Genomic DNA, 16,260 nt, shown 5'->3' with positions numbered 1-16,260 from the left:
TGTACTAATTATTAATTGGGGTCATGCTGAGTCCTACAACCTTGTCATATTTTAAGACAAATATAAAATTGATGGTGGTGGGCTGGTGCTGTGTTGACCTCACCCGATTGAGGTCTAAGCAACTTCTACCTCCTGTAGCTCACTTTCCTCCTTCACTAGTTCTCCTTCCTTCCAGGCATCCAGTTGCCTAGGGCAATCATTCTTCATCAGCAGCTCACTTTCCTCCTTCACTAGTTTTGCTTCCTTCCAGGCACCCAGTTGCCTAGGGCAATCATTCTCCATCGGCAGCTCACTTCCCTCCTTTACTAGTTTTGCTTCCTTCCAGGCATCCAGTTGCCTAGGGCAATCATTCTTCATCAGCAGCTCACTTCCCTCCTTTACTAGTTTTGCTTCCTTCCAGGCATCCAGTTGCCTAGGGCAATCATTCTTCATCAGCAGCTCACGTTCCTCCTTTACTAGTTTTGCTTCCTTCCAGGCATCCAGTTACCTAGGGCAATCATTCTCCATCAGCAGCTCACTTTCCCCATTACTATATAGTTCTTCTTCCTTCCAGGCATCCAGTTGCCCAGGGCAATCATTCTCCATCAGCAGCTTACTTTCTTCCTTTACTAGTTTTGCTTCCTTCCAGGCAGCCAGTTACCTAGGGCAATCATTCTCCATCAGCAGCTCACTTTCCCCCATTACTATATAGTTCTCCTTCCTTCCAGGCATCCAATTGCCTAGGGCAATCATTCCCCATCAGCTTCGGTCATCAATTTGGTAGAGGCAACTAAGCCTGGGAAAAATCAAGACTTCACCGAAGATCTGAATGCTGAATCCTTTCCTTTATATCCTTGTAGGCTATTGATTTAGTTTTAGTAATAAGATCTAGCAACACTTGGAGAGGAGATTGGTTCCACCAAGTGTAGTAGTAGTAGTAGTATCACCAACAGCAAGACTATGATGAATATAGACAATATAAGTATTTCCAAACTGGATCGGTTGGGCCCAGGCTAAAACGACTGCCCCCATTTCCCAAGATGAGGTCGGAATGTGTGCTACTAGAAGAGACTAGAGAAAGATGGGGAGCAGCTAATGGCAATCACAGCATAGCCAAACCCAAACTAAGAGTTGCCAAAATAGATATTACATTTGGTACATGAAATGTGAGGATGCTTAATGCTCTAGGGAAAGTTGAACATCTTGAACACAAAATGAGGTATAAATGGTCTGTGCTAGCTTTAGCCGAAGTAAGATGGACAGGGATTGGTGAGACTACCACAGATGATTAATGGACACACATTATCCTATAGTGGAGAGGACAAACGTCATGAGAGAGGTGTAGGTTTCTTGGTGCACCGAGACATAGCGAGATCAGTCACCAGTGCTAGAATAGTAGTATTATCATACTGAGGTTAGCAGGAGAACCTTTCAACATCTGAATTGTCCAGGCATATCCACCTACAAGTACGGCATCAGATCAAGAAATGGATCTGTTGTACCATAAACTTCATGGCCTAATGACAACACCTCAGGTGACTGGAATGCAAAAGTAGGACCAGATGCATATCCAATATGGCAGGGTACTGCTGACAAATATGGACTGGGAGTGACAAACGACAGGGGTCTCAACCTGCTTGAGTTGGCAAAGTTCTATGACCTTGTCCTGACCAATACCTTGCATCCACTAGGAAGAATGAAGACAAGCTACTCTGGCACTCACCAGATGGCAAAGTCCACAACATGATTAACTACATCATGATCAGTAAGCTTTTCCAATCAAGTGTGCACCTCGCCCAAACAAGATCCTTCCCTGGCACAGACATCGGAAGCAACCATGACTTGGTGATGACATCAAAGAGAATAAAGCTGAAGAGGTTGAGGAAAGAGAAGTCACCTAGAGTTAAGTTTGACCTAGAAAAGCTCAAGGATCCAGATATTGCTACTGAATTTGAGGCTAAGATTGGGGGCAGATTTGCTCCACTTATAGCAGCCAACTTAGATATCGAGAGTTTTAACAACGAGTTGAATGAAAACTTCATTGATACAGCACAAGCGGCGCTGTGCAAAGTAAGAAAGAAGAAGCAGGCATGGATGCCAGCTGATCATGCAGAGATGCCTCCTTATTTTTGTCCATTTTGACACCCAAATTTGGCAACCTCCCTATTTCTGGCAAGTTTTGTGCCAGTATGGCGTTCAATGGAGAAGAGATTCTTCAAACTATAACTTGGAAGAAGTTTGATGAGTTGAAAAAGCCTGAATTACTAGAACTAATTGCAAAATACTATGATTTGAAAGTAAATCAATCTAGCAGAAAACAAGTACTCAAAAATGCCTTGATGGAGGGTTCAAACTGAAATCGGTGTTGCTGCAGTTAAATTGAAGGAACTAGAAGTTTAGTTCGAAATGGGAAAAAAAGAAAATGCAATAGATAATTGGAGTTAAACAGGCAAAAGCTAGATATGGAAAATAAAGGAAAAACAAGAAAAATCAGACAATCAGAAACAAAAACTAGCAATGGAAGAAAAATTGCGTCAAGAAAAGATGGCGCTTGAAGAAAAAGAAAAACTAACAAAATTGGAACTTAAAACAAAAGATGGATTTGGATGCACAGAAACTGCAAATGGGAGCACTTTTGAAAGAAAAAGAAATTGAGGAAATTTGCTTGATCAAGAGAACTTGAGAAGTTAGCAAAACGTGGTGACAAAATAATACTTATCAGGTTTCTCCACAAAGTCAGGCTTTTTAATGTTACTTTAAGTATGTTAAGCCTGCGCCTAAATTCCAAGAAAAAGAAGTAGCAAGTATACTTAACACTTTAAAAAGATAGCTATAAATTTGAAATGGCCTAAAGAGCATTGGACCCTACTGTTACAAAGTAGTTTTGTGGGGAAGGCCAGGGAGATTTACTCAACTCTACCAATAGATAATTGTAATATATAATTATGATGAAGTCAAACAAGTAGTTCTTACGGCCTATGAGCTGGTGCCTGAAGCTTACAGACAAAAGTTCAGAGATTCAACAAAGCAAGGAGACCAAACTCATGTAGAATTTGCTAGAGTAAAACAACACATTTTTCTTTGACAGGTGGCTCGGTTGAAAAGAAGTCAAAGATGAGTTCGTCCAACTTAGGCAATTGGTTCTTGTAGATCAAAAGATGTGTCCACAATGACATTAAAACCCACTTGGATGAAAGCGCTAGTAAAATTAAGACTTTGCATGAAGCAGTAACAATGGCAGATGAATATGGCTTAACTTACAAGTTGAATGCAAGTAAATTTAGTCATAATAGAAGTTATTCAAACAGGCATATTATCCCACCTAAAGCATATCAGGGTGGTACACAAGAAGGGGAAACCCAGTCTAATTTGCAGGGTAGTGCTGGTAGTAGAGGGGCCTTATGGGTTCAGGTACCAAACCAACAGTTGGGACTGAATTGAAATCCCAAGTAACTGGTAATTACTGTAAGAAATCGGGACATACAGTGACACAGTGTCAGAAACAGTGTTTGGCCTGATAGCCCTATTGTAGGATACAGAATAAATTACAGAACAAATTTCTTTTCGAAGTTAAATGTGTTACTTATTTGAACATGTTTCAGTCCGTCTTGTTGGTGGCAGCAATTCATATGAAGGCAGAGTCGAAGTATTTTACAATGATACTTGGGGTACAGTGTGTGATGACAGATGGGATAATGATGATGCAATGGTAGTTTGTCGTCAACTTGGATTTCCATCTGGTGATGCACAAGCTGTTAGCAATGCTCAGTTTGGAGAGGGAATTGGACCAATTTGGTTGGATGATGTCAGCTGTTCAGGATCAGAAAATGGTTTAGATGAATGCAGTTATAATGGATGGGGAATAAATAGCTGTGACCACAGTGCAGATGCAGGGGTCATTTGCCCCCCAAAAGGTATGTTTACCGCACACAAAAAGCATTCGAACACTAAAGCAAAAGCATACATTACAATAGACCATAATGTGTACAATGATGAAGTCAGTGTAACAGAAATAATACCAATGTATGAAATCATTATCTGTGAACCCTTCCGCTGTCCACTTCAAACCATTCTCACAATAAGACCTTCAATAAAAACAAAAGCACATAATTGGCACCAAAATCCCAAACTTGGCGACTACCAGGTAGTAGCCTCTTTTACAAGCTTTCATTCGATGTTTGTCACAGATTCATGGCAGCTCAAATATAAAAAGCACCCAATTGGGCATAAAATCCCAAATTTGGCCACCACGAGGTGGAAGCCCTTGTTATAAACTTTCATTTGATGTAGGTTTAATGCGCATAGCACCTGATATAATTTGGTCCTGGATTTTAAGGGTTCTAATAGAATAAATAAAGGATTTTGTGTGCAAGCCAAACTGGATTGGTGTATGTTCTGATAATTTTCTCTTTTAATAAAAAATGTATGAATATGGGTGTTTTGTTTGTCTGTCCAGGTCATGGCACAGTCATTAAGGTAGAGGTAATGGAAAAAATAAGGATTGATCAAAGAGTCTGGAAGGAGAAATGGTCTAAACTTTATAATGATGCCATAATATTTCAAGACAATTTTTGTAATACGTAATGTGCGTGATTTTCACAACAGGTCGTCATCTATTAGAACACCAAGTAATTTCGTATCTCCTATTATGAATAGTGAATTTGATCGACAGGTCCTTATTGTGAACCTAAATATGCCTGATAGGTCTATTGTAGGATACAGTATAAATTACAAAACAAACTATATTCTATCAAACCTAAATGTGTTACTTTGAACCTGTTTCAGTCCGTCTTGTCGGTGGCAGAAAATCAAGTGAAGGCAGAGTGGAAGTATTTTACAATGATACTTGGGGTACAGTGTGTGATTACAGATGGGATAATAACGATGCAATGGTAGTTTGTCGTCAACTTGGATTTCCATATGCTAATGCACAAGCTGTTAGTGATGCTCAGTTTGGAGAGGGAACCGGGCAGATATGGTTGGATTTTGTAGGCTGTTCAGGATCAGAAAACAACCTAGGTGAATGCAGCCGTATTGGATGGGGAATCGACTATTGTGATCACAATGAAGATGCAGGAGTCATTTGCAACCTAGGTATGTACTAATTATCAATTGGGGGTCATGCTGAGTCCTACAACTAGGTATGTCACAGTGGCTGCACAATAATTCTGCTACACTGTGCATGCAAGCATAACAGTGAATTGAAAAGCGCGTGCTTCAAAGTTGGCCAATTTTAGAAAACATCCATGTCGATAAATGAATTTCCTCACATGCTTCATTTATTTAAATTGTTTGCATTTTTAATATATGGTGTGTGAAGCCTTTCCGAAGCTACCATCGGGTCCTCAAAAATTAAAAATTGTTTTATTTAAGAGCTACTGCCTGTTTTTATGGATTTTTGAAGATCGCTCATAAATCAGTAAATATAAGCCTATTGAAATAAAGGGACCTACCACCATTTAGCTGAAATACTAATCTTTCTTAGCATGTAATTATTTCCGTCGACAACGAATGAAACACTTGAGGAAAACTAGTTGAATCAAAACATTATCAAAGATATTTTTAGGGAGTAATTTTCCAAACCACAATAGCTCTAAACCATTGTGTGTGTCCAAGGCCATACTAGTTTTGTATACAAGGTACAGTGGGATGGTTGTTCCTTTTACTATTTACCATGTTAATCCAGATAACAAAATGTTAATTTAAAGTCTCATTGCAAAGGAATTTTTATTTTTACTTTTCGGATTTGGCTTTGAGCAATGGTGACACATGCCATGTTTACAGAAAAAAATGAAAATTCTATTCCAGACATCGTCAAAATGTCAGACTTTGTATGTTTTGTATTATATTTAAGTATTAACTGCAGTTTCTTTATTCAACATCATAACAGGTTCATACTTGACAAATTTATGGCGAATGAATAGACTTTCATTAAATATTGAAAAAAACCCAAAATTACTCATGCCTAATTTTACATACAAAATATCATGAATACATAATTACCTGTAATTAGCTAATTTGCATAATCAATTACTTTTTGTGTATTTTTTGTTATCAATTCTCGATATTCGCAATAAGGGCGCCGCCAGCGGTTTGCGATGTAATCGTGATGTATCATGGGAAAATCGTGATGTATCATGGGAAAAGGTCGACATCCAAGTCCTCGCAATACGAATATTACCATGCTATTACATAGGAACACGTGACAATATTTTTTAGTTTGTCAATATAACGGTATTACACGCAAATCGATAGAAAAAAAATTAATTGTGCACATTTCAAATCACATTATTAAGTATTATTGAGTATCGATTCGCGTGTAACACCTTTATTTTGACAAACTAAAAAATATTGTCACGTGTTCCTATGTAATAGCATGGTAATATTCGTATTGCGCGGACTTGATGTCGACCTTTTCCCATGATACATCACGATTACATGGCAAACCGCTGGCGGCGCCCTTATTGCGAATAGCGAGAATTTAAATAACTTTGTATACATATGTGTGCAAAAAAATCGCACCCTGATATCATGTACGGTATTCTATTGGCATCAATTTTGCATATTAATTAGCTGAACTTAGTCATTTTTTCACCTTTAATTTGTCTGCAGATTGGCTGAATTTGCTAAAGTAGTTATATATATTTATTCAATGATAGATTTTTTAATTTTGTTTTCTTTAATGAAGTTAGAAAAGATAGGCATTTAACCTGTGATACTTAAATTAACGTTGCTTTTTCAAGCAAGCGTCCAAATAAACCTTCAAAATCTCGAAATGTGTCAATTTTGTCATTATAGCCATTTGTGGCAGGTTTTAATTCCATTTACGAGCATCTTAAAATTGGCACTACATCACAATGCATTGACCGATTTTACTCTCCTATGTTTTTCTTAGCTAATAAAATTTTTTTTATACCGGAAGTGACCCCTTAATGACCTTTGACATCAAATCTGTGTATGATTTATAGACACTGGGTAAAAACAATGCATGTGTGCAAGTGGCGTTACTGTCCTGCAAAATTTGTGGGAGAAGTAGCATTTTGAGTTGAAATCACGTTTTTGACCTCTGTGACCCCTACGTGACCTTTGACCCCACGAGTTTCATGTGACATGTAGGAGCATGGTCAGTGTAAGCATGTTAGTGCTAGAGCAAATGTAATGGTCGACAGAAGAAAGAAAGAAAGAAAGAAAGAAAGAAAGAAGAAGAAGATCCTGTAAGAAAAAAGACACAGCCGTGACTAACGTCACCGGCTGTGTAAGAAGATCATGTAAGAAAAAAGACACAGCCGTGACTAACGTCAACGGCTGTGTAAAGAGTCTGGAAATAGAAATGGTCTAAACTTTCTAACGATGCCATAATATTCCAAGGCAATTTTTTTAAAAAGTGATATGTGTGCATGATTTTAACGACAGGTCGTCATCAATAAAAATGCCAAGACATATATATAGTACAATCCTATTATAAATAGTGAATTTGATTGACAGGTCCTTATTGTGGACCCACAGGTGTCTGATAGCCCTATTGTAGGATACAGAATAAATTACAAAACAAATTTGTTTTCGAAGTTAAATGTGTTACTTCTTTGAACATGTTTCAGTCCGTCTGGTTGGTGTTAGCAATTCAAATGAAGGCAGAGTGGAAGTATTTTACAATGACACTTGGGGTACAGTGTGTGATGACTCATGGGATAATGATGATGTAATGGTAGTTTGTCGTCAACTTGGATTTCCATCTGGTGATGCACAAGCTGTTAGCAATGCTCAGTTTGGAGAGGGAACTGGCGAAATATGGCTGGATGATGTAAGCTGTTCAGGATCAGAAAATGGTTTAGATGAATGCAGTCATAATGGATGGGGAATAAATAGCTGTGACCACAGTGCAGATGCAGGGGTCATTTGCCCTCCCAAAGGTATGTTTACCGCGCACAAAAAGTATCCGAACACGTACAGCAAAAGCATACATTACAGTAGACCATAAAGTGTACAATGGTGAAGTCAGTGTAACAGAAATAATAACAATGTATGAATTCATTATATCTGTGAACCCACCCCTTCCGCTGTCCACTTCAAACCATGACTAAGTCTCATTTTCATATTAGGACCTTCATTAAAAAACAGAAGCACAGAATTGGGCGTTAAGTCCCAAACTTGGCGACTACCAGGTGAAAGCCTCTTTTGCAAGCTTTCATTTAATTGATGTTTGTCACAGATTCATAGCAGCTTAAATTTTAAAAGCACCCAATTGGGCATAAAATCCCAAATTTGGCTACCACCTGTTGGAGCCCTTGTATATAAACTTTCATTTGATGTAGGTTCAATGCGCATATCACCTGATATAATTTGATCCTGGATTTTAAGGTGTACAAAAGAGTTAGACCGGGTCTAAAGTTAGACCTGGTCAAAGTGGAATTTAGTACCAGGAGAAAGGACACTTTCCTTTACATTTTCTGAAGTTATTTTGTATTATTTTTGAAATTTACATTTAAATCTTTAGAATTTGCTAGTTACTCTAGGAATGAAATAAGAGTAAAGGACCATTCCTGGTGGAACTAAATTCCACTTAGACCAGGTCTAACTTTAGACCCGGTCTAACTCTTTTGTGCATACGGACCTTAAGGTTCTGATAGAATTAAATAAAGGATTGTGTGAGCAAGCCAAACTGGATTGGTGCATGTTCTGATAATTTTCTTTATTAACAAAAATGTATGGATATGGGAATTGGTTTTTGTCTGCCCAGATCATGGCACAGTAATTAAGGTAGAGGAAGTATAGTATCTCCTATTATTAATAGTGAATTTGATTGACAGGTCCTTATTATGGACCCACAGGTGCCTGAAAGCCCTATTGTATGATACAGAACAAATTACAAACCAAACTTGTTTTCTAAGTTAAATGTGCTACTTCTTTCAGTCCGTCTTGTTGGTGGTAGAAATTCATATGAAGGCAGAGTGGAAGTATTTTACAATGACATATGGGGTACGGTGTGTCATTACTCATGGGATAATAATGATGCAATGGTAGTTTGTCGTCAACTTGGATTTCCATCTGGTGATGCACAAGCTGTTAGCCATGCTCAGTTTGGAGAGGGAACTGGAGAAATATGGCTGGATGGAGTAGGTTGTTCAGGATCAGAAAATGGTTTAGATGAATGCCGTCATATTGGATGGGGATTAAGCATCTGTGGCCACAGTGCAGATGCAGGGGTCATTTGCCCCCCAAAAGGTATGTATAATGCACACAAAAAGTATCCGAACACTTAAAACTAAAGCATACATTACAATAGACCATAAAGTGTACAATGATGAAGTCAGAGTAACAGAAATAATAAAAATGTATGAAAATATTATATTCACTTTAAGCCATGACTGAGTCTCATTCTCATAATAGCACCTTAAATTTAAAAAAAGATAAAATTGGCCGCAAAGTCCCAAACGTGGCGACCACCAGGTGAAAGCCTCTTTTACAAGCTTTCATAGCAGCTCAAATTTAAAAAGCACCCAATTGGGCATAAAATCCCAAATTTGGCCACCACGAGGTGGAAGCCCTTGTTATAAACTTTCTTTTGATGTATGTTTTATGCACATAGCACTTTATATAATTTGATTCTGGATTTTAAACTGGATTGGTACATGTTCTGAATTCTCGCGTTTCACAATACAATGCGCCTCCAGCGGTCGCTGGGTATACGCAGTGCATCATGGGACATCCAAAGCCCGCGTAATACGAATACAATACAGGAACATGCATCATTCTGGGTTTAAATGTCATTATAATGATGTTACATGCGAATGCACACTAAAACAACAATTTACAACTATAGTAGATCCATTTTCTATCTATTGATCACAGTGAATCCTTCGTGGAGCTGTTTTCAACATATTTATTATCACAATCGCGTGAAAATTCAATAGCAGCTAGAACGGCGATGTCGACTCTGGAGTCGAAAATTTGACTGCGTTGGCGGCGCATCGTATTGTGAAACGCGAGAATTGTCTCTATTAACAAATTTGTATGGATATGGGAATTGTTTTTGTCTGCCCAGATCATGGCACAGTAATTAAGGTAGAGGTAGGGGAAAACTAAAAGTAGGGTGGGCTAAAGATTGTGTCTGGAAGGAGAAATGGTCTAAACTTTATAATGATCCTATAATATTTCAAGACAATTTTTGTAATATGTGAATTGCGTGTTTTCACGACAGGTCGTCATCTATTAGAATGCCAAGAAATTTGGTATTTCCTATTAAATAGTGAATTTGATTGAGAGGTCCTTATTGTGAACCTAAATATGACTGACAGTAAGCCAACGAATTAAGGTACCAGTTGTGTTCACCCCTGTATATCGTAAATAAAGATGTCAAAATTCAAACAAGCAGCCTATACCTGTACTCTTTAGCTCTGATTTAAGACCTTATTTGTTGGAATTGGTTGAGAATTAAAGAAAGGGTGATCTAAAACCTAATGAAGAAACGAAATCAAAAATTGTGTTCTAATCAATGAAAGCACGAGTCCAGTTTTAACGTGCTTATCAATAGAAGCACGGCGCTTGGTCTCTTGTTCGCGAACGCTTTGTGTACAAATCAATAGGGCATGTATGGAGCAAACTGCAACTTTTAAATCGGCATCTTCCTTGGGTTTTTGGATCGTAGCGTTTTTATTTCTTTAATAATTTCAACGAATAAGGTCTTAATTTCGAGCTAAAAGATACAGCTACTGGCTGCTTGTTCCAATTATGACATACCTGTCTTTATTGAGGATATACAGAGGGTAAACATAACTGGTACCTTAATGTTTTGGCTTAATGTATTGTAGGATACAGTATGAATTACAAAACAAAGTTGTTTTCTATTAAAGCTAATTGTGTTACTTTGAACCTGTTTTAGTTCGTCTTGTTGGTGGCAGAAATTCAAGTGCAGGCAGAGTGGAAGTATTTTACAATGATACTTGGGGTACAGTGTGTGATGACTCATGGGATAATGATGATGCAATGGTAGTTTGTCGTCAACTTGGATTTCCATCTGGTGATGCACAATCTGTTAGCAATGCTCAGTTTGGACAGGGAACTGGAGAAATATGGCTGGATGCAGTAAGCTGTTCAGGATCAGAAAATGGTTTAGATGAATGCTATCATAACGGGCAGGGAATAAATAGCTGTGACCATAGTTCAGATGCAGGGGTCATTTGCCCCCAAAGAGGTATGTATAGTACTGCACACAAAAAGTATCCGAACACTTAAAACAAAAGCATGCATTATAATATACCATAAAGTGTACCATGATGAAGTCAGAGTAACAGAAATATTTAAAATGTATGAAATCATTATATCTGTGAACCCACCCCTTCCGCTGTCCACTTCAAACCATGATTAAGTCTGGTCCTGATAATAGCACCTTCATGACCTTAAATTAAAAACAACAACACAGTATTGAGCGCAAAGTCCCAAACGTGGCGACTACCAGGTGAAAGCCTCTTTTACAAGCTTTCATTTGATGTTTGTCACAGATTCATAGCAGCTCAAATTTAAAAAGCACCCAACTGGGCATAAAATCCCAAATTTGGCTACCACCTGGTGGATGCCCTTGTATATAAACTTTCATTTGATGTAGGTTCAATGCGCATAGCACCTGATATAATTTGGTCCTGGATTTTAAGGGTTCTGATAGAATTAGATAAATGATTTTGTCTGCAAGCCAAACTGGATTGGTGCATGTTCTGATAATTTTCTCTATTAACAAAAATGTATGGATATGGGAATTGGTTTTTGTCTGCCCAGATCATGGCACAGTAATTAAGGTAGAGGTTGGGAAAACTCACTAGAGTGGGCTAAAGAATGATTAATGAGTCAGGAAGGAGGAATGGTCTAAACTTTCTTATGATACCATAATATTCCAAGACATTTTTTGTAATATGTGATGTGTTTGATTTTCACGACAGGTTGTCATCAATTGAAATGCCAAGAAGTATATAGTATCTCCTATTATAGATAGTGAATTTGATTGACAGGTCCTTATTGTGGACCCACAGGTGCCTGATAGCCCTATTGTAGGATACAGAATAAATTACAAAACAAACTTGTTTTCTATGTGAAATGTGTTACTTCTTTAAACCTGTTTCAGTCCGTCTTGTTGGTGGCAGAAACTCAAATGAAGGCAGAGTGGAAGTATTTTATAATACTTGGGGTACAGTGTGTCATTACTCATGGGATAAAAATGATGCAATGGTAGTTTGTCGTCAACTTGGATTTCCATCTGGTGATGTACAAGCTGTTGGCAATGCTCTGTTTGGAGAGGGAACTGGAGAAATATGGCTGGATGATGTAGGCTGCTCAGGATCAGAAAATGATTTAGATGAATGCTATCTAAATAGATTTAGAATATTTAGCTCTTGTGACCACAGTACAGATGCAGGGGTCATTTGCCCCCCAAAAGGTATGTATACTGCACACCAAAAGTATATCTGAACACTTACAGCAAAAGCACCATAAAGTGTACAGTGATGAAGTCAGAGTAACAGAAATAATAACAATGTATGAACATATTATATCTGTGAACCCCTTCTGCTGTCCACTTCAAACTATGATTAAGTCTAATCCTCATAAGAGCACCTTAACTAAAAAAGCACAGAATTGGGCCAAAAGTCCCAAACGTGGCGACCACCAGGTGAAAGCCTCTTTTACAAGCTTTCAATTGATGTTTGCCACAGATTCATGGCAGCTCAAATTTAATAAGCACCCAATTGGGCATAAAATCCCAAATTTGGCTACCACGAGGTGGAAACCCTTGTTATAAACTTTCATTTGATGTAGGTTTAATGCGCATAGCACCTAATATAATTTGGTCCTGGATTTTAAGGGTTCTGATAAAATTAAATAAAGGATTGTGTGTGCAGGCCAAACTGGGTTGGTGTATGTTCTGCTAATGGATATGGGATTTTTTGTTGTCTGCCCAGATCATGGCACAGTCATTAAGGTAGAGGTAGCGGAAAAAATAAAGACTGATCAAAGAGTCTGGAAGGAGAAATGGTCTAAACTTTATAATGATGCCATAATATTTCAAGACAATTTTTGTAATACGTGATGTGCGTGATTTTCACGACAGGTCGTCATCTATTAGAATATCACGAAATTTCGTATCTCCTATTATGAATAGTGAATTTGATTGACAGGTCCTTATTGTGAACCTAAATATGCCTGATAGGCCTAGGTCTATTGGATGATACAGTTTAAATTGCAAACTATTTTCTATTAAAGCTAAATGTGTTACTTTAAACCTGTTTCAGTCCGTCTTGTTGGTGGCAGAAAATCAAGTGCAGGCAGAGTGGAAGTATTCTACAATGATACTTGGGGTACAGTGTGTGATGACTCATGGGATAATGATGATGCAATGGTAGTTTGTCGTCAACTTGGATTTCCATCTGGTGATGCACAAGCTGTTAACAATGCTCAGTTTGGAGAGGGAACTGGAGAAATATGGCTGGATGCAGTAGGCTGTTCAGGATCAGAAAATGGTTTAGATGAATGTCGTCATAATGGTTGGGGAATAAACAGATGTGATCATAGTACAGATGCAGGGGTCATTTGCCCCCCCAAAAGGTATGTATACTGCACACAAAAAGTATCCGAACACTTAAAACCAAAGCATACATTACAATAGACCATAAACTGTACAGTGATGAAGTCAGAGTAAAGAGTACCAGAAATGATAACACTGTATGAAATTATTATAATCTGTGAACCCCTTCCGCTGTCCACTTCAAACCATGATTAAGTATAATCCTGATAATAGCACCCTAACTAAAAAAACACAGAATTGGGCGCAAAGTCCCAAACCTGGCGATTACCAGGTGAAAGCCTCTTTTACAAGCTTTCATTTGATGTTTGTCACAGATTCATAGCAGCTCAAATTTAAAAAGCACCCATTTGGGCATAAAATCCCAAAAGGCCCTTGTATATAAGCTTTCATTTGATGTAGGTTCAATGCGCATAGCACATAATATAAATTTGATCCCGAATTTTAAGGGTTCTGATAGAATTAAATAAAGGATTGTGTTGGCAAGCCAAACTATTATAAATAGTGAATTTGATTGACAGGTCCTTATTGTGGACCCACAGGTGCCTGATAGCCCTATTGTAGGATACAGAATAAATTACAAAACAAACTTGTTTTCTAAGTGAAATGTGTTACTTATTTGAACCTGTTTCAGTCCGTCTTGTTGGTGGTAGCAATTCAAATGAAGGCAGAGTCGAAGTATTTTACAATGGTACTTGGGATACAGTGTGTCATTACTCATGGAATAATAATGATGCAATGGTAGTTTGTCGTCAACTTGGATTTCCATCAGGTTATGCACAAGCTGTTAGCCATGCTCAGTTTGGAGAGGGAACTGGGGAAATATGGCTGTACGCAGTAAGCTGTTCAGGATCAGAAAATGGTTTAGATGAATGCAGTCAAAATGGATGGGGAAGGAACACCTGTGATCACAGTGCAGATGCAGGGGTCATTTGCCCCCCAAAAGGTATGTATACAGCACGCAAAAAACGTATCCGAACACTTAAAAGGGCATATCATGATCCGCAGCCTCATCGCCCCACTTTTCTCAAAAAAAGTTGAGATTTTTATACCAATGGAAATATCTGGCTACATAATGTCTATGAACAAAATATTTCTTCCAGACTAATTAGTTTAGCAAACATATCGTCAAATTTGAATTACGTTCCGGTATACCAGAACGAAATTACAACAGTGGCCTATGGAGCTGTTATAATACACATAATCATGCATAACTTGCAAAATCGGAATAAACTGAAATTTTGGGAATAAGCTTTCGTCATGGATATCTACTGAAAAATGTCATAAAAATAGGATGCTAGGATCATGAAATATTATAAGCTTAACAATTCTGTAACCCATCATGACACCCCTTAACCCATCGTGACCATCTTAAACGAACCTGGCATTTCTTGAAAAAATCACAAAAGATCACCTTTTACATAACAATACATTTGCACACAAAAAAAAACAGTAAAAAATGCTGAAAATACAAAAAATACCTATAGATTACGCAGCCATCAATAATTTATCAAAATAACGTCCCTTTTTCAGTTATTGAAGGTGAATGGCATGATTTTGCCAGACCGTCTCCCTTTTAAGGCAATTTTATCAATAACTGATTGTATATCAAGATGTACGTTTGAAACTTTTATCATTACAAAAATAGCTAGCTACCTATAGTGATAATTGGACTACACCGTGTTAATGGGATGCACATATATTGCTCTTTATAGCATATGAACTTAGACCTCTGGGGTCACGGCTACCATAGGCCATATCTAGGGGCCATGGGCCATCATTGTACCAATTATAACCCCTGCTGAGGGCGCTATATTTCTTGAGCTAAAGCTGTTTTAAAATTGTACACATGTTGCTCCATGTAGCCTATGACCTTTGACCTCGTGGCTACCCTAAGAAATTTTCTGGGGTTATGGGCTTTTGGCCTGTTCGGATTCGAGACCTGGTTTTGCATGTCTCGGTCTCGGATATCAAGGTTTCAGTCTCGATCTCGGTCTCGGCCTAAAAGTCTCGGTCTCGAACGTTTTTAAGCTCGAGACCTGTGAAGACCTGAAGAAAAAAATATGGTTTTCTGTTGTTCATTACTTATTATTTACCCTTAATTTCAATTAACGTTGAAACTCACAATCATTCATATACGGTATGTAAATAATCGAAATATGCGCCCTACATGAATGTGCACTGTAATGCCAATTTATTATTTTTTGACTGCATGGAGGAGGTTTCGCTACTTCAAAGATTGAAAATGAGTACACGTACCATGCATGAATATCAAACATTCCTCAATGATAACTTTATAAAATAACAAACTTTATTTAGGTCTTACCGGTGGGCTCTTGGGTTATGGATTTTGCTAAGTGTCGTTAAGGGGTGGGGTATGAACCTTTGGGCAGTATTTATTATGGGATATCAGAGCACATCAGACATAATCGAATTGCATTCAGAATACGAAGAATGTCCTTCTGATATTAAATAATTTTGATTTTTTGAAATTCGCAATTTAATACACATTTTATGGCAAATCATTAAAAATTGATATTTTTTATATTTAACAGTACTCGAAGTAAACTTAAAAATCTGATGATTTATACTTAAAGTGTATGTAGGTGGGATGAAAAGCCGACGATCAATTGAAAATTTTGATCTTTCGTATTGAAGATATGGATTTTTGTTCCCAAAACACCAAAAAAAAATTAGGTCTTTTTGTGAAAAAATCC

At 37.8% G+C, this 16,260-nt stretch overlaps 1 protein-coding gene across 1 annotated transcript in view; it reads left to right on the top strand.

Annotated features, from left to right (window-relative positions):
- Nucleotides 1–16,260, top strand: part of LOC140168342 (scavenger receptor cysteine-rich domain-containing protein DMBT1-like) — a 71,007-nt gene that overhangs the window by 25,556 nt on the left and 29,191 nt on the right. The window contains exons 7-13 of the mRNA XM_072191714.1: nucleotides 3,582–3,893; nucleotides 4,765–5,073; nucleotides 7,578–7,889; nucleotides 8,890–9,201; nucleotides 10,859–11,170; nucleotides 12,092–12,403; nucleotides 14,178–14,489. Of these exons, the coding sequence (XP_072047815.1) occupies nucleotides 3,582–3,893; nucleotides 4,765–5,073; nucleotides 7,578–7,889; nucleotides 8,890–9,201; nucleotides 10,859–11,170; nucleotides 12,092–12,403; nucleotides 14,178–14,489 (2,181 nt within the window). The remainder of the gene's footprint in view (nucleotides 1–3,581; nucleotides 3,894–4,764; nucleotides 5,074–7,577; nucleotides 7,890–8,889; nucleotides 9,202–10,858; nucleotides 11,171–12,091; nucleotides 12,404–14,177; nucleotides 14,490–16,260) is intronic.

The sequence above is a fragment of the Amphiura filiformis genome, chromosome 13, assembly GCF_039555335.1.
Source record: "Amphiura filiformis chromosome 13, Afil_fr2py, whole genome shotgun sequence".
In the NCBI taxonomy this organism is placed as follows: Eukaryota; Metazoa; Echinodermata; class Ophiuroidea; order Amphilepidida; family Amphiuridae; genus Amphiura; species Amphiura filiformis.
The sequence above is the reverse complement of the archived record's forward strand: the minus strand, read 5'-3'. Positions and strand labels throughout refer to the sequence as shown.